This window comes from Capsella rubella, unplaced genomic scaffold (assembly GCF_000375325.1).
Source record: "Capsella rubella cultivar Monte Gargano unplaced genomic scaffold, Caprub1_0 scaffold_3, whole genome shotgun sequence".
Taxonomy (NCBI): Eukaryota; Viridiplantae; Streptophyta; class Magnoliopsida; order Brassicales; family Brassicaceae; genus Capsella; species Capsella rubella.
In genome coordinates, this window is record NW_006238921.1 from 14,134,235 (window position 1) to 14,151,753 (window position 17,519).

Consider the following 17,519-nt stretch of genomic DNA (forward strand, 5'->3'; position numbering starts at 1 on the left):
ATTATGATTTTCCTATTATCTTTTTTTGATTTTTTAGCACCTTTTTAAAAATGTTCCATAAGGAAACATTTTCAAAAATACTCATTTTTAGTGCAAAATAATAGTTTTACTCTTAGTGATTTAACCTAATTTAGTTATGTTTTCTCTCTTTTCAGAAAACGTTCTCTCTATCACACGAACTCCTTCTCTTCCATCTCTCTTCTTTTCGATCTCAAATCTTAGGGGGGTTGTTGAACTGTGTATTTTAAAAGAATTGGGAACATCAAAAAATGTGTAAGTAACGTCTTAATTTTATTGGATAGAAGTTTGAAAGTTCATAATCAAGGCCCTAGCTTTTCTCTCGGGCACGATCTTCAAGGTAGCCGCCTCAACCAAGGTTCGACCAGAATTTCGACTCTTCCGGCCGGCATCTCTCCCTCGCTTTCTTCTCCTTCTTCCGCTCGCCGTTGCTTGTTGTGTCGACCCTTCCTCCGGCCTCCGGCCGTGAGATTGGGGTCGACAAATCCATCCTCTTCTCCTCCATTGTCTTTGTTCTCACGGTTTTCTTGTTCTTTATTCTTCATTCTGCATCCGATCTCGATGTCTCCTCTGTTTGTCAGCTTGATTAAAAGCTGGGATAGCTTCTTCTTCGTGGAACCACCCAACCTCTCCGTTTTTGGGATGGTGGCTTTTCCGGCGTCTCGTTCTGGCGGATTTGGCGGCGTTTCTTCAACAACTAGTGTCTTCTACCGCTCCTCCAGCCTCCTGAAGCCTCTCTCCCTCGTTAGAGATGTGGTTTCTTGTAGTTCTGCTGGCCAATTTTCTTCTTTCGCCTTGGTGCGATGTCTTACTGCTAAGTGCAGTTGGTGGGTATTGGTCTGTTTCGGTGTCTCTGTCGATGAGTCTCTGACATTCCTCTTCTCTGTTTCTAGCCGCCCGATTTGGAGCTCGAAAGTGATAGTTCCCACCACAAATCTTTCCTATGTTTCCCTTGGTAGCCTCACCGTAGTCATCTGCCGCCTCGCTCTCACCTTGAACTCTATAGGTTGGCTGGGCTTGGTTCAGCCTTTCATGTCCTCTAGTGACATGTATGTAGCCTTCATGCGGGCCTCTCCTGCTGTATGCAGCTTATGGTCTGGTTTCTTCATGGATTCTAGTTGCACAAGATACAAGACCGGCGTTCTCATTCTGTGGCAACATCGGCTCTCACAGTCTCCTCTCTCACATGATATGACGTTAGAAGGTATGCTTTTTGGGACCTTTTCGCCTGTTGTGCAAAGGTCTGGCAGCCTTCTATTAGTTCTCAATTACCTCATTATGAGGATTCATCAAGTTCGATTACCTCAGTATGAGGATGGTATTGGTATTAAGTTTGTTCAAAGCTTTGCTAGATTATATGTTTTATCTCTTAGGCGATGGCATCTTAATATTCAATCTTTGAAAATTTCTGTCCCTAGTTTTGTTGAGTTGTGTGAAGGACCAATTCTTGAATTGTTAGAGTTAGCAGCTAGGCTTTGGCAGAAGGTAAAGCAGCTCCAACCGTCAAAGAAAGCAAAGCTCCCGAAGCCAGAGATCTTGGATATCCATCTTGAAGCCTGCATTAGCTTCTCGGATGACGCGTGGAAGGCGACGTTCAAGCACTGTGGTTGGGCTGGATTTTAAAGAATCAAGTTGCTAGTTTAACTCACCAAAGAAGTATGTCCCGACCCTATGTGTCTTATGTTCTTGTAGCAGAGGCTTTAGCTTTGAAAGCGGCAATCACTGTGGCTTTAGCAATGGCTGTTTTAAGGTTGGCTTGTAATTCGGATTGTCAAGATCTCTTTCTTCTTCGCAATTCCGGTGGCCAAGTTATCGAAGTCGATGGTCTGTTGGAAGATAGCAGTCTCCTCTACTTTAAGTTTCTATCTTTTTCCTTTGTTTACGTATCTCATTCTGTGAACTTTGAGGATGGTTTGCTTTCATGTAACGTCTCCTCCATGAATGGAGTTTGAGTTTATTAATTAAAATGTTGGTTTACAAAAAAAAAAAAAAAAAAAAAAAGAATTGGATGGATTCTGAAATCAATCGTTATTCAATTAGGTATTTTATAAAGTACATTAAAATCCACTGTTATTGGATTATGTATTTGTTTGATGTATTTTAAAATATCTTCAAAACACTGTTATTCAATGTCCAAGTGATTTGGTGTTCAGATTTCATTGTATTTCATTCTAAAAATATGAACAAACAAAATCCAATATATTTTCTCAGCGTATTCCAGATATTTCTATTCCTCCTTCTCTTTCTCTTTCTCCTTCTCTCTCTATTCTTCTCTCTCTCTCTTCTTCTCTCTTAATAAAAAAATTCTGGATCTTTACTCCAGGTTTACTCCAGGTAGAAGCACGAAGGAGGAGGTTATGTTTCTTCTTCATCCGTGACATAGTGTAAAGAAGAAATTAAACAAATCCCAGATTTCTGAAAAATTATAAAAACCAGATCAGAATCAGAAACTACCATTATTCATAGAAAACATTTTTCTAATTGGTTTCTATGGATCTAAGTTTTGATTTACGAAAAAATCATTTTGGCTCTAATGTCAAAAACTTTGTCGATCACTTCATATTGAATTCAAAAAACCCAAATTCTTCTGATTCAAATGATTTTTTATCTCTAGATTTTTCTTTTAGTTTGATTTAACAAAGAATTAGCCTAAATTATAGCATTTTTATTTAACTGGAAAAATTATAAAATCCACTATTTATAACTTTCAAATCCACATAATAATACCAAATCCACGTTCAATGTATTAGAAATCCATCAAATTTTAAAATCCATTTAGTAACTTAAATCCATTAAAAACCTTTGTCCAATAACACCCCCTAAAGTTTCTTCTTCTTTCTTCTCCTCAAATCTTACGGTCATCCATATTCATGAGAGTCTTCATCGAAGTCGTCGTTGGGTTGGGGTCTCGTTGACTGTCAAATTAGGACTCATGTTAGTTGGAGATTTATGACTCTTTAGACTGGTGAATCGAAGAATTGAGGATTTGTGATTTGAAATTGATATTAGAACTTGATTTATGTTAAAGTAAACCTCAAAGTAAGTAGTTACAAATGTGACTCTTCTTTTAGTTACATTGTTTAGGTTTGTGTTAATTTCGGATTTGTGTGTTGATGTTGATGATTGTTAGTGTAACAAATGATGTTGCTTAATTTAATTATTTTGTGTTTTCGTAAATTACTGTTTCTGAGCTTTTTTAGGGTTGTGAAGGATTGAAGTAATATGACTTACTACTTTAACAAAGAAATTTCAATGTATTAAAACAGTTTTAAAAGGATCAAATCATTTTTAGGCATTTTAAAAGGATTTAAAATGGTTTTAAAAGGATTTAAAATGGTTTTAAAAGTAATTTTTAGAGAGTTGTATATGTCTAAAATCTTCTAATTTATGGATGTTTTGTCTCTTGGCATTTCAAATTTATGCTTCTTAGCAATTTTTTTTTTTTTTGTAATCAATGCTTCTTAGCAAATAGATTTAATTGTTAATCATTTTTTTGTATATGTGAAAAGTGTGATGATTAACTTAGAGCTGCTTTCGTTTTATCTACTAGTTGGAATCTACTATTTGATCTAGGTTTAGTTTATTCACAATGTATTGGTTTTTGTTTTGTTATAATGTTTCTTAAACTGTGAATGACAAGCTTTTGTTTTTGGCTTGTGTAGAGAGAAACACATGACCATGAAAGGAAACGTAGTAAAGATAGAGAATAAGAGAAGGACTTGACCAGGCTGCTATTCCACGGGTACAACCTCGCAAGGAACTTACCTCTGGCCCCAGCGTCACCCCCTCCATCTTTCAATTGGAACAAATACATCTGGAACTTAAAAGTTAGCCCAAAGATTAAGCACTTCCTGTGGAAGGCTTCAAGTGGCTCCTTGTCCTTAGGTAGCAATCTAGCAAAAAGAGGATTACGTTCCTCTATTGCTTGTAATCGATGCGGAGCTATGGAAGATGAAACTCATCTGTTTGCCCTCTGCCCTTTTACAAAACTGATCTGGGCTTCAGTTCCTTTGCACCTCCAATTCACTGAGGCCTCAACAGAGAACTTTCAATGTCTTCTGGCAAAAGCACTTGAAGGTGTTCCCCTTCCCCCTACAGGCCTCCCGATATCACCATTAGCGCCTTGGCTCTTCTGGAACATTTGGAAGGCTCGAAATTGCCTCCTGTTTGAGGATCGTCACTTTTCTATCCCTGAGATAATTAGCAAATCAATCCGAGAAGCAAGAGAATGGCAGGCTGCTCAAGTTTCTTGTCAGCCCCAAACTCCTCCCCGTCTGGTGCATCACAGCCCTAATCTACCTGTTTCCTCATCGTTTAAGTGTTTTGTTGATGCTGCATGGTGCCCTTCTTCTAAAGTAAGTGGCCAAGGCTGGGTCCTCTTTGACCCATGCGGCAATGCTCCCAAACACTTCTCAGGAACCCGACAGTTTGTCGCCTCCGCTTTATCGGCAGAAGCTCTTGCGCTTAGGTCTGCCCTACAATCCCTGAAGTTGCTACCAGAGCTTGATGGTGCTGTTCCTTTACAGATCTTCTCAGACTCTCAAACGCTCATTTCAGTGATCAAGTCAAAAGCAAGCTCCAAGGAGCTAACTGCTATCCTCCATGATATCACTTGCTTAAGTGAATCTTTTGTCTCAATCTCCTTCAATTTCGTCCCTCGTAAGGACAATGTTGTTGCTGACTCTGTCGCAAAGTCGGCCCTTAGGACCGTGAACCTTCATATCCCCCTCTCTATGTAACCGCACTCTTTTTAATATAACCATCAGTTTGTCCAAAAAAAAAAGAGAAGGACTTGATAAGGACAGAGAAAGGGACTCTGAATGAAACACTTAATGACATAGAAGACATTAGTTTGTATTTTTTTTTTGTTAGATATGCTTAATGGCATAGAAGACATGCATAAACTTGAATGAAACACTACATTTTTTGGATATGACAATAAAGTTGTGGGGAATGTTTCTACCGTAGTAACTGATATTTAGCATATTGAGAGCTGAAATATTTAGCAGATGAAAGAAAAGACATTTGAAGTTAGTGGACGTGTAGCAAATCAGGTAGTCACAAGTACTAAACAAAAGACATTCATGTATGCGTGTTTTGTTGTGTTGGTTAAAAGTGAAGTAAAACAGATCCGTGTGGGACGAAGTAGGCATGGGAATTGTAAAACAGAGTAAAGAACAGCGCAAGAATTGCTTGACAGAAAATAATAAGTTCACGAGACATTGAATAAAAAGTTTCTTTAAATAACAAAAGGTTGTTATATCAACTCTATGTTCTGCACACCAAAGCCTTCTAAAAGCCAATGTAGAGTTAACTTAAGGACTAACTTTACCAAAAGTTTCAGCCTAGCTCTAAAATTTATCAAAAGAAAAGCACCCTAGTGTGACACTGGCAGTGTCTATCAAAAGAAAAGCACCCTAGTGTCAAATGCATACTCACACATGAAACAGAAGCTGAAATTCGAATGAAAAAAAACTTTATCTTAGAAATAAGTTTTGTACTTATTATTGCAGAAGTTTCGTACTCATCTAGGACATATCACCATTAAGAATCTTTGTTGGCTTGTTAGCTCAAATTCTTGAGTTCTAGTGGTTCCTATGAAAACAACACCAGAATGTTATACCATAACAAATCATTTCTTTTTTGACTTGTTCCTCAGAAACAACAGAAAAAACAAACTTTATCTTAGAAAATAGAAATAGTAGTCCTGTAGACAAAACATCAATCAAAGAAGCATAAATAGAAATCAGTCACAAAAGAAGGTTTCTTTCATCTAAGATAAGAACACACACGTAGACACAAATCAAACAACACATACTCAAACCTCTCTACTGTTCCCATGCCACAGTGCTTAATACCTCCTTAAGATTTTAAAACTTGAATGCTATATGTTCTCGCTCTCTACTGCTCCCATGCCACAGTGCTTAATACCTCCTAAGATTTGTTACATGACTTAATATTTCGACCTCACAGAAAGGTCACAAATGTATAAGTTTATTAAAGACGTGTTACCTGTTCAGTGAATCCACTATGCAACCTTGTATACCAAAACTGCTTCTCTCTCTTTCTCCTACTCAAAAGATGGGATAGTTATCAAAATCAGATTATCTCAGATGAGATTTATATCTGGGAGATGAAGCTTTAGCCTTGGCGATTGACTATGAGTGCGTGAGAGTCGTGACTGTCCTCGTCGATTGAGAAGAAGAGAAAATTGAGATTGAGTTTGGAAAACTTATCCCAAAACGACGACATTTTAAAAATTTAAGTTAATAAAAATAGTTTGGGCCAGCTCCTTTTATACTGTACAGTCCGGCTCGTTTTAAATTCGAAATATTTGTTAAAATAATAGGGCGTTAACCCGAAAATAAGAAGACAAGCCGGGCCAATCTAGGCCCGTTTAACAACCCTAACTATATACACTACTTGCTAAATCTATCGTAAAGTTTGCTTTTTGATTTCACCACTCAAATAAACTAATATAATGTTGCATGTACATGGGAAAGTAATTAAATATATTTGTGTAGAGATTGAATTACTCCAAAATCAAACAAGTATTCATTTTTTTTACGTAATAATTGTGTTTCTTTTTTCTTTACACACAAACACCGAGCAATATTGACCTATAAATTTTCAATAACCTTTAAAACCCTAATTTCAGTCTGTCTAACGATTACTACTATTATTATTAACCCTAATAACGATAATTTTTTTTGTTATTAAATGGATTAATTGGATTTTTAGTACATTTTTGAAACATAATTGTAGAAGTAGTACATTCACTATTCATTATTAGCAAACTAATACATTTTTATTATTTGAACATTATTTAGACACTATTAAAAATCCCCTTAAATCTAATAACTAAACTATTCATCAAAATATATTTGTTTTCTATAAAATTTTAATTACATAAAAATCTATATTTTTTTCTCTATAATTTGATATGCATTTTTTTTAATAATTTCAAATATTTTTCAAACAAATTTTGATACGTCCAGCTATCCTTATGTACAGTTGTGTGTCGATGTACGGAAAATCATCAGTACATCGGTCTATATACACGTATAATTTTATGTGTACAGATATTTTCTGGTCTATGTATGTATATTTGTTTATGTGTAAATATGTTTATTTGTAGTTGTTTCTCTTTATACAAATACTAGGTAATGTCCCGCGCATATGCGCGGGTTGATGTATATTTATTTTATTATTTTAATTTATTTATTACTTATAAAAAATAGATTAAATTAATTTTAATGTTTATGACATTTTTACATTTTATTTATTTAAATCATACAATAGAAGCATACATCCATATCTTTTGAATTTATTCGTTGATTAATTCTTCAATTTTGATAGTAATTTTCTTTAGTGCTTTTAAGTATTTTTTGATAAAACAATAATATTTTTAATGATAAAAATATGAATGATATTTGGAGAATTTAAAAAATACACTTTTAAAAATACCACTTTTTAAATTTACCTCCTTTTCAAACTTTATCAAAACAACCAGTAAAAATGTTAAAATTTATCCATATATGTGTGTAAACTTATAAATATACACAAATTACCTTTATTTGTGTATAAAATTTTATTTATTTCAGTGTCTTACAAATTGGTTTAAATATAACCAAAAATTATTTTGTTAAAATAATTACATACTTTGAAAATAAAATAAATATACATGAATTTGTGAGAAAGAAAAAAACATATAAAGTAAAACAATGAAGATGGTTTATTTAGCTTGATTTTCTTATGGTGCGATGATCAGAAATCAATAATTCTGAATCCCATCGATAAAGTAATTTCTTTATAGCCATAAAATATTATATACATATGTATTATATATTTAATAGTATAAAAACAATGAAAAAATGAAGAAGTACATAAAATAAAGAAGAAATATAATTGAAAACAAAAGTTTTAACCAAATATATAATCAAGATCTTACAATGATATCTTAATTGAGCTTTTAACCCATGCAAGAACATTAAAAATTAAACAAAGAACATATTGAGAATATCATATATGGTGGAGGAGGATGTAAAAATGAGTATTTATAGGATAAAATATGATGTAAGTTATAATTCTAAAATAATTAAATTAGAGAAGTTATAATTATATTTTATAGTGTGTTAATTGAAATTGAATGGAGGAAACAAATAGTCAATTGAAAGGTTATATAGTTTTTTTTGTTCAAAGAAAGGTTATATAGTTTAAGTTACAATTTAATAGTAAAGCGTGGATTTCAAGTATGAATTAAAGTATATGACTAAATGTGTTAGATATTTAGTTTAATTAAAAATAAATATTATGATTAAAAAATAAATGCTAAATGGACCAATAAGGAGAAACCTTAAAAAATTCCCAAAGAATAATTTTCTTTTTTAATTTGATTTTATATTCCTCTTAATTTAAGCTATATCTCTAGGTTTAATTATATTTTTCATCGTTGTAGTATATATAATTGATAGAAAATTGAAAATCAAATTGTTTTTTATATAGGAAATCAAGTATAAAATTCAAAGTTAACAAAAATTATAATGTTGTTTATATTATTACATGTTGAATCACAAACTAAATATAAGGATCATTATTCTTAAAAGAATGTCTTACAAATTGGTTTGATAATTATATAACAAAAAGTTTATTTTGTTAAAAAATTACATACTTTTGAAATTAAAATAAATATACATGAATATGTGAGAAAGAAACAAACATCCAATGTAAAATAATGAAGTTGGTTTCTTTAGCTTGATTTTCTTATAACCATAAAATATTAATATACATATGTATTACATTTAAAAATATAAAAAACAATGAGGACATAAAGAAATACATAAAAATAAAAAATTAATAAAATCGAAAAACAAGTTTAAACTAAATAATTAATCAAACTCTTACAATGATATTTTAAATGAGTTTTCACCCCATGCAAGAACTTTTAAAAAAACAAAGAGAATAATGAAGATATGAGATATGGTAGAGAAGAATGTGAGAATGACTATTTATATGATAAGAACTGATGTAAGTTACATTTTTAAAATAATTAAATTAGAGGAGTTATAATTATAATTTATAGTGTGTTTAATTGGAATTCAATAAAGAAAACCAATAGTCTTTGGAAATTTATATAGTTTTCAGTTTCAGTAGTAAAGTGTGAAACGTAATGTATATGATTAAATATGTTTTTTTGGTTTAATTAAAAATAAATATTATACTTTAAAAAATAAATACAAAATAGAACAATAAAGAGAGTAAAACCTTACTTTTATATATGATTTTAAATAATTTTCCACCAATAAGCCTTATAAAATTTGTTGTATGATATATGATTAAGTCATTTCATTTTCTTTGCCATTTGATTATAACTTATAGTGTAATTAAATTTTGTATTGAATGATTGTCATAAACATTTATTTATTTATTTATTTTGTTGAATGATATATGATTAAGTCCTTTTATTTTCTTTGCCATTTGATTATAACTTATAGTGTAATTAAATTTTGTATTGAATGATTGTCATAAACATTTATTTATTTATTTATTTTGTTGAATGATATATGATTAAGTCCTTTCATTTTCTTTGCCATTTGATTATAACTTATAATATAATTAAAATTTGTATTGAATGATTGTCATAAACATTTATTTATTTATTTTAAAAAAAAATAAAGCCTTAAATATTTTTCCACCAATAAGGAGAGAGTGAAACCTTACTTTTATATATATGATTTGATGTACAATAATATGTTACCGTACAGTTGTATATCTGTACAGATATCTGAAATAGTAAAATTGTACTAGTTTGCTAATTATGAATAGTAAATGTACTAGCTTAACAATTATGTTTCAAAAATGTACTAGTTTGCCAACACACCCTTATTAAATCAAGATATTTAACTTGTACAAAGCAACGCATGAAAAAATTAAATCCATTGCTTGAGAAAGCCGATAGTACTGTCTCTAAACTTAATTCTCCAACTTTTGTTTCTCAATTAGAAATAAAGATGATAGCTAATATCGTGCGTCTCAATTGTATCAATTTAGTCCAAGTAGCAAGTATGCTACGTAACTAAATTTAACCCAAAATGGCAACACGTGAGTGGGTTTGTGTCTCGTTCATGAGTCATGAGTCGCTAAATCTTATTTTAATCAAAGATGAGTTCTGTTCAATGAAAACGAATTTTCATCTCTTAATTTTGTTTATAAATTAGTAAAAGAAAAAAGAAAAAGAAAACAAAATATTGAGTTTATATATATGTAACACCAAAACCAAACGCAACTGATTCCTTTTGACTAATGCATATATACGTAGTTTCAATTACTATATACATAATTGTTTTAATTCATTACCTAAGAAAGATTAAAGTATCTCTTTTCGTTTGGAGTTTGTGAATCAAAAGTGATTGTCCCGTTGGAGATAAAAGTCTGTGTTCAATTCATTTTGTGAACTCAAAAGGCAATGCTAGCTGCGCAATTACCGTGTGGTGAATCGTTCATGTGTCATCACTCATCAAAACATCGATTTATCTACCTATATATCTACTAATTCACGACTCACTAATTGTTATTTTTTTAATTAAGATGATGAGACTGTTATGTTAAAACGAATACCTAGCTACGTGTATGCAAAATTGTACCAAATGTATTTGATTATTAACCTTACGCAACTGATCCCTTTTTGACTAGTTATGCACACCATCAAAAAATGATCTACTCACTCAACTTAATCGAATAACCCAACTTTTGTTTCAATTTTACTATACATTAACAAACATTCATTTAATTTATACATATATTGATCAAATTAAAGTCATGACCGTCTAGAGAGGTGTCCATTGTTTTTTTTTCTGTTAATTACAATGACCCTTAAGACCTTTCCATACACATCACTTACAGAAAAGGGAGAGACTGGTACCGTATACGCAGCTGAACCGGTTTGCAAGTTTTTCTTGAAGGACAATGACGGGTCCGGTTCTCTCTTTTCTATGTTTATGCTTCTACAAAGTCAAGTCCAGTTCAAGACTTGGTACGTATATTTGATATACAAAAATACAAATTCATATAACTATCAAAATATAGCTGAACCGACGTATACAAAAATATTATAAAAGTGTATTGTTCAATGATATTTTTTTTTTTGTTCTCACAGGACACATCTTAAGGATGTGATACTAGAAGGAAAAGATGCATTCAGCTCCGCGCATGGCATGGAATGCTTCGAATACATCCGTTCAGACGAACGATTTGGCGAGTTGTTTAACCGAACAATGTCAGAAGAAACTTCAACCATGATCATGAGGAAGGTTCTTGAAGTTTACAAAGGATTTGAAGATGTAAACACTTTGGTGGATGTGGGAGGAGGACTTGGCACCATTATAGGTTTAGTTACATCAAAGTATCCTCATATTAGAGGCATCAATTTCGACCTTGCTCCAGTTCTAACTCGCGCTCCTTTTATTCCTGGTACAAAACTAATCTTACCATTTCCAATAATATCGATTTCTTTGGAGCATTAGTTTTATCTTATTTTTACGTAAAACAAATTATAGGAGTGGAACATTCAGCTGGAGATATGTTTGTAGAAGTTCCAAATGGAGATGCGATATTTTTCAAAGTAAGGTTTCTATATATACACACCATCATCATGTGGATAGAAATTTTTAAAAAAAATTAACAAGATGACATCAAAATCAAACCTAAATTTACGAGACTTTTTATTTTATTTTTGGTAAATTCAGTGGATACTACATGATTGGGATGACGAAGATTGTGTGAAAATTCTAAAAAATTGTTGGAAGAGTCTTCCAATCAAAGGGAAAGTGATCATATTAGGCATGGTCATGCCAATAGAGCCAAAGAGTGATGATACTTCGTCAAACATTATGTTCGGCATGGATGCATTCATGCTAACACAAACATCAGGTGGTCAAGAGAGAACTCTTTCTCAGTTTGAAGGTTTAGCTTCTCGTTCGGGTTTTATTCGTTGTGAGCTCATTTGTGTAGCCTATTCATATTCTGTTATTGAATTTTACAAATAGATACGAAGTTTGTGAAATGGTATTGTGTGTGCATGTGGAGACTATATAGGTCCTAACTTTGAGAAGCATATATTTATAAGACTATTATAAAAGCTAAATAAACTTTTTCTGTATGTTTATATCCAATGAACAATTATATGTTCCCCATGTTTTATCAACAAAACCTTGATCACTCAAAATCACAAAATAAAAGAGATAATTTTACCATTTTGAACCTACCTATATTAAGAGGGATGTTATATTATGTAATTAGTATAGAATTATGTATAGTTTGCTAATTACATTAGAGTATTTAGGTTTACTCATTTGTAAGTATAAGAAGGCTTTAGCCGCACAACATGAATAACAACAAAACCTTTATACAAAGCTGGTTTTGACATGGTATCAGAGCAGAGCCTAAGAGTTTAGGTGTTACGATCCTCTTTGATTTCCTTCTGTGATTTCTTTCCTTACTTTCCTTGACCTTAGTATTCTTCGATCTATTCTTATCGAGATACTCTCTTCATTATGGCTGATGATTCATCTGTTACAAAAGAATCACGTGTAAGGATGGAATCGACTCGCAGAAGAATTGATCCATATGATCTCTCAGCCGGAGATAATCCAGGTTCGATTATCTCCCAGCCACAGCTCCGTGGATCCAACTATGATGAATGGGCGATGAATTTGAGACTTGCCTTGAGGGCAAGAAAGAAGTTTGGATTTGCAGACGGTTCTATTCCTCAACCTGCTGCAGACTCAGATGACCTTGAAGATTGGTGGGCCAACAACGCGATGGTGGTGTCTTGGATTCGTCTCACGGTGGCTCCGGACCTCAGCAGTTCGTTGTCTCATCATGAGATTGCTCACGACCTTTGGAAGCAAATACAGAAACGTTTTTCTGTTAAAAATGGACAACGTGTTCAGCGGCTTAAAACTGAACTTGCGACTTGTCAGCAACGTGGAATGGCTATTGAGGCATACTACGGAAAACTGACCAAGTTGTGGATGAGTTTGGCGGATTTTCAGCAAGCAAAAACTGCTGAAGAGATTGCCAAGGAAAGGGAGGAGGACAAGCTTCATCAGTTTTTAATGGGACTTGATGAGTCTGTATTTGGGGCTGTCAAATCTTCGCTCCTCTCACGCGATCCTCTTCCATCTTTGGATGAGGCATACCAAGTCGTGGCTCAAGATGAAGACTCTAAGAAGACGGGTCGGATGTTTGAAGAACGACATGAAGCAATGAGTTTTGCGGTTCAAACAAATACTCGTTCTCGTTCTACTAATGATGTTAAGGATCCAAATGTGGTTTGTGCGAGTTGTGGCCGGAATGGTCATACGGCCGATAATTGTTTTCGGAAGATTGGTTACCCTTGGTGGTGGGGAGATCGTCCTCGTTCTAAGTCTGTGACGTCGCAGCAAGGTTCTTCTAGTGGTGATCGTCGCAGTCCGACGTCTCCAGCCCAGCCATCGTCGTCTGTGTCTCAACATGTGAAACGGACTGAACCTGCTCGTGCGAATAAGGTCACCGTGTCTACGCCTGTGGTTGCTGCTCACACGTTTATCACCGATGCTGATCGTATTGGTTTTAGTGGTTTGAGTGACTTGGATTGGAAGACTTTGCGTACTGTTCTCAATGAGAGGAAGAGTGAGTCCCATGAGCATCTCTCTGGTAAGTTTTTCATTGAATCATGGATTATTGATACCGGGGCTTCGAATCACATGACGGGTAATGTTGAATATTTGATGGATGTGAGAGATATGGCTCCTATGTTTATTAAATTACCAGATGGTCGTCTTACTGTGACAACTAAGCAAGGCAATGTACAATTAGGCTCTCAACTTCAGCTTCACAATGTGTTCTTTGTTGATGAGTTACAATGCCACCTTATTTCTGTCTCTCAGCTCAGTAAGGACCGGGGATGCATTTTTCAAATTTCTGATAGAATTTGTGTTGTTCAGGACCGCATCACTCAGATGGTGATTGGAGCAGGTGAAGAGCAGCACGGACTTTATTTTTTTAGAGGCATAGAGGTAGCAAATCGTACTCAGGCTGTGGAGAGGAAAGATTGTGATGTTTGGCATCGACGATTTGGGCACCCTGCTTCTAAGGCGATGGAGTTGTTGCATTTATCAAATAATAATATTAGTAGTGGTTTTGATTCTACGAAGTGTGATGTTTGTATTCGTGCAAAACAATCCCGTGATTCGTTTCCGTTAAGCAATAATAAAACTTCAGAGATTTTTGAGCTAGTTCATTGTGACTTATGGGGTCCGTATCGGACGACATCGATCTGTGGTTCTCGGTATTTTCTTACTATACTTGATGATTACTCACGTGCTTTGTGGATTTATTTGTTACCGAACAAAACAGAATCTCCGACTACTCTACGAAATTTTATTTCACTTGTTGAAAGGCAGTTTGATCGCAAGGTTAAGAAGATCAGAAGTGATAATGGGTCTGAATTTATTTGTCTTACTAATTTTTTTAGTGAGAAAGGTATTATTCATGAGACCTCTTGTGTGGGTACTCCACAACAAAATGGTCGAGTGGAACGCAAGCATCGTCATATTCTAAATGTTGCTCGGGCATTACGTTTCCAAAGTCATCTTCCAGTTCAGTTTTGGAGTTTGTGTGTCTTGACTGCCGGTTATTTGATTAACCGAACGCCTACACCTCTTCTCAAAGGGAAAAGTCCTTTCGAAATGTTGTATCAAAGACCACCACCATTGCAACATCTTCGTGTTTTTGGTTGTTTATGCTACGTTCATAATCAAAAACATGGCGGCGATAAATTTGCTTCTAGAAGTAACCGGTCTGTTTTCATTGGCTATCCTTTTGGGAAAAAGGGTTGGAAGGTTTATAATTTGGATACTGGGGTTATTTCTACATCCCGTGATGTTGTGTTTATTGAACATGATTTTCCATTTTCTCAACAGATTTTGGGTTCCTCGGCTCAGATTTTGGATTCACAACCAACGGACATACCTACTTATGTTGATGAGGATGCGTTTGCTGTGGATCCTCTCTCGGAGACTACGTCTCCTTCCTCTCCCGTTTTGATTGATGAACCGATCACTATAAATCTTCCGACCGAGACTACTATTTTTGACGAAAATGTTGAGGCTCTTGAAGAGACATTGTCCGAGGTATCAACTAGTTCGTCTTCTCCGGTTGTTCATGACTCGCCGGGTGTGGTCTCCTCGGGCTCTAGCTCCGCTGAAAATGATTCTTCTCCTGTTGAGGTCGAACGTCCTATGGGGAAAGGATGTCGTCAGAAATTCCCGAACGTACGTCTTCGTGATTATGTGACTAATACTACTACGGTTGCTACGGATAGTGATTTTATAGATTCTGCGTGGTATCCTATCACGGACTATATTGATTGTTCACAATTTTCTGAGCATCATCGTGCTTTTCTTGCTGCTATTTCTGATGGTGTTATTCCTAGAACACATGCTGAAGCTTTTGAAAATGAGAATTGGCGAGAGGCGGTTCGTAGTGAAATTGAGGCTCTTGAGGAGAGTGGTACTTTTACCGTGGAGACATTACCCAAAGGAAAGAAAGCTCTCGGGTGTAAGTGGATTTTTACGCTAAAATATCGTTCTGACGGTTCTCTTGAACGATATAAAGCTAGGTTGGTAGTCCTAGGGAATAATCAAACGGAGGGTCTTGATTATAATGAGACGTTTGCACCGGTTTGTAAGATGGTAACAGTAAGGTCATTTTTAGAAGTGTCTGTTTCTAGAGATTGGGAAGTACATCAGATGGATGTTCATAATGCCTTTCTTCATGGGGATTTGACGGAAGAGGTATTTATTCGTTTACCTCCGGGTTTTCGGACTGAAGATAAGTCTCAAGTGTGTCGCTTACATAAATCACTATACGGTCTTAAACAAGCTCCTCGATGTTGGTTTGCAAAGCTTTCGACGGCTCTTGTGGATTATGGTTTACTCAGTCTATAGAAGATTATTCATTATTCACTTTATCTGATGCTTCGGGGGCTCTTCGTTTACACGTTCTTGTATATGTCGACGATTTGATCATCTCCGGAAGTTCTCTTGCTCTTATGCATAAGTTTAAAGAGTATTTAAGCTCATGTTTTCATATGAAGGATCTTGGTGTCTTGAAGTATTTTTTGGGCATTGAGGTTGCTCGCAACTCTTCGGGTATGTATTTGTGTCAGCGGAAGTATACACTAGATATCATCTCGGAGATGGGTCTTCTTGGAGCAAAACCGGTTTCTCATCCTATTGAACAGAATCACAAGTTAGCTCATGCGGTAGGTGAGTTGATACCAGATCCTTCCCGCTATCGTCGCTTGGTTGGTAGGTTGATCTATCTTGGCGTAACTCGACCGGAATTGTCCTATGCTATTCATGTTTTATCGCAGTTTATGAAGGCTCCTCGGTCTGAACATTGGGATGCTGCAATTAGGACTGTTTGCTATCTCAAAGGGAGGCCCGGACAAGGAATTCTTCTAAGTGCTCAGTCGGATTTGCCCTTAATTGCTTGGTGTGATTCGGATTACGCAACTTGTCCTGCTACTAGTCGTTCGCTCTCGGCTTGGTTCATACAGTTGGGTGGTTCCCCCATTTCTTGGAAGACAAGGAAACAAGATAGAGTTTCTCGCTCCTCGGCGGAAGCAGAATATCGAGCTATGGCAGATACGGTGAGTGAGTTGCTATGGCTGAGGGAATTTCTTAGTACACTTGGTGTTGATTGCTCATACACTATACCTCTTCATTGTGATAATCAATCGGCTATTCATCTAAGTCGTAATCCGGTTTTCCATGAACGTACGAAGCATATACAAAAGGATTGTCATTTCATTCGTGATGAGATTGTACGAGGTGTTATTGCCCCTCAATATGTATCTACAAAGTTGCAGTTGGCTGATATTCTCACTAAGGCTCTAGGACGCAAGGAGTTTGACGAGTTTTTCTCCAAGTTGGGTATTTTTGATCTACATACTCCAACTTGAGGGGGGGTATTAAGAGGGATGTTATATTATGTAATTAGTATAGAATTATGTATAGTTTGCTAATTACATTAGAGTATTTAGGTTTACTCATTTGTAAGTATAAGAAGGCTTTAGCCGCACAACATGAATAACAACAAAACCTTTATACAAAGCTGGTTTTGACAACCTATATTTCATGAATCATGTTCAAGGTGTAAGATATGAAAATATACAGTATATTATGTATATATGTGAAATTGGTGGAAGACTGGACGTTATATAAAATTATTTAACATTTCAAAAACAAATCTAGAATTTGGAATGATAAATCAGTTTTTAAATATTTAAACTAGCAATCATTTTATAGTTATTAAAATCATTAATTGTAATGTATATAGTTTTCATCAACCACCATGTCCGTTGAAACCATCATGTCTCATTGTTCTGCCGAATCCATACACGCCTGTCTGTGGGATTCCCTGTTTGCAAATGATATGGTGCTGTGAGTACAACC

At 34.7% G+C, this 17,519-nt stretch overlaps 2 protein-coding genes and 1 long non-coding RNA gene across 5 annotated transcripts; 2 read left to right on the forward strand and 1 right to left on the reverse strand.

The window, feature by feature from the left end:
- Nucleotides 1-163: 163 nt before the first annotated feature.
- On the forward strand, nucleotides 164-2,170 carry LOC111831472. 3 transcript variants are annotated; one of them, XM_023785687.1, is made up of 2 exons: nucleotides 164-1,222; nucleotides 1,437-2,170. In XM_023785687.1, the coding sequence occupies exons 1-2, from the start codon at nucleotides 580-582 to the stop codon at nucleotides 1,475-1,477; spliced, it is 684 nt and encodes a 227-aa protein (XP_023641455.1). In that variant the 5' UTR covers nucleotides 164-579; the 3' UTR covers nucleotides 1,478-2,170. The 3 variants fall into 3 exon arrangements, with proteins under 3 accessions (XP_023641455.1, XP_023641453.1, XP_023641454.1); XM_023785685.1 differs by having other exon boundaries at nucleotides 1,478-2,170; XM_023785686.1 differs by having other exon boundaries at nucleotides 165-1,222; nucleotides 1,487-2,170.
- Nucleotides 2,171-5,681: 3,511 nt separating this feature from the next.
- LOC17893979 lies at nucleotides 5,682-6,217 on the reverse strand. The gene is made up of 2 exons (XR_002834606.1): nucleotides 6,031-6,217; nucleotides 5,682-5,952 (listed from the first exon to the last, which is right to left on the reverse strand). It is a non-coding gene; the product is annotated as an uncharacterized LOC17893979 (long non-coding RNA).
- Nucleotides 6,218-10,883: 4,666 nt separating this feature from the next.
- Nucleotides 10,884-12,146, forward strand: LOC17892266 (indole glucosinolate O-methyltransferase 1). Its single transcript, XM_006299006.2, has 4 exons — nucleotides 10,884-11,050; nucleotides 11,174-11,487; nucleotides 11,574-11,638; nucleotides 11,763-12,146. Exons 1-4 carry the CDS (start codon nucleotides 10,884-10,886, stop codon nucleotides 12,060-12,062), a joined length of 846 nt encoding a protein of 281 aa, XP_006299068.1. The 3' UTR covers nucleotides 12,063-12,146.
- The last annotated feature ends 5,373 nt before the right edge of the window (nucleotides 12,147-17,519 follow it).

Coding starts and splice junctions, on each gene's coding strand:
- LOC111831472 (XM_023785685.1), top strand. CDS start 580: ATGTCTCCTCTGTTTGTCAGCTTGATTAAAAGCTGGGATAGCTTCTTC. Junction 1,223..1,477: donor ACATGATATGACGTTAGAAG/GTATGCTTTTTG, acceptor TTGAATTGTTAG/AGTTAGCAGCTAGGCTTTGG.
- LOC17892266 (XM_006299006.2), top strand. CDS start 10,884: ATGACCCTTAAGACCTTTCCATACACATCACTTACAGAAAAGGGAGAG. Junction 11,051..11,173: donor CAAGTCCAGTTCAAGACTTG/GTACGTATATTT, acceptor TTGTTCTCACAG/GACACATCTTAAGGATGTGA. Junction 11,639..11,762: donor GAGATGCGATATTTTTCAAA/GTAAGGTTTCTA, acceptor TGGTAAATTCAG/TGGATACTACATGATTGGGA.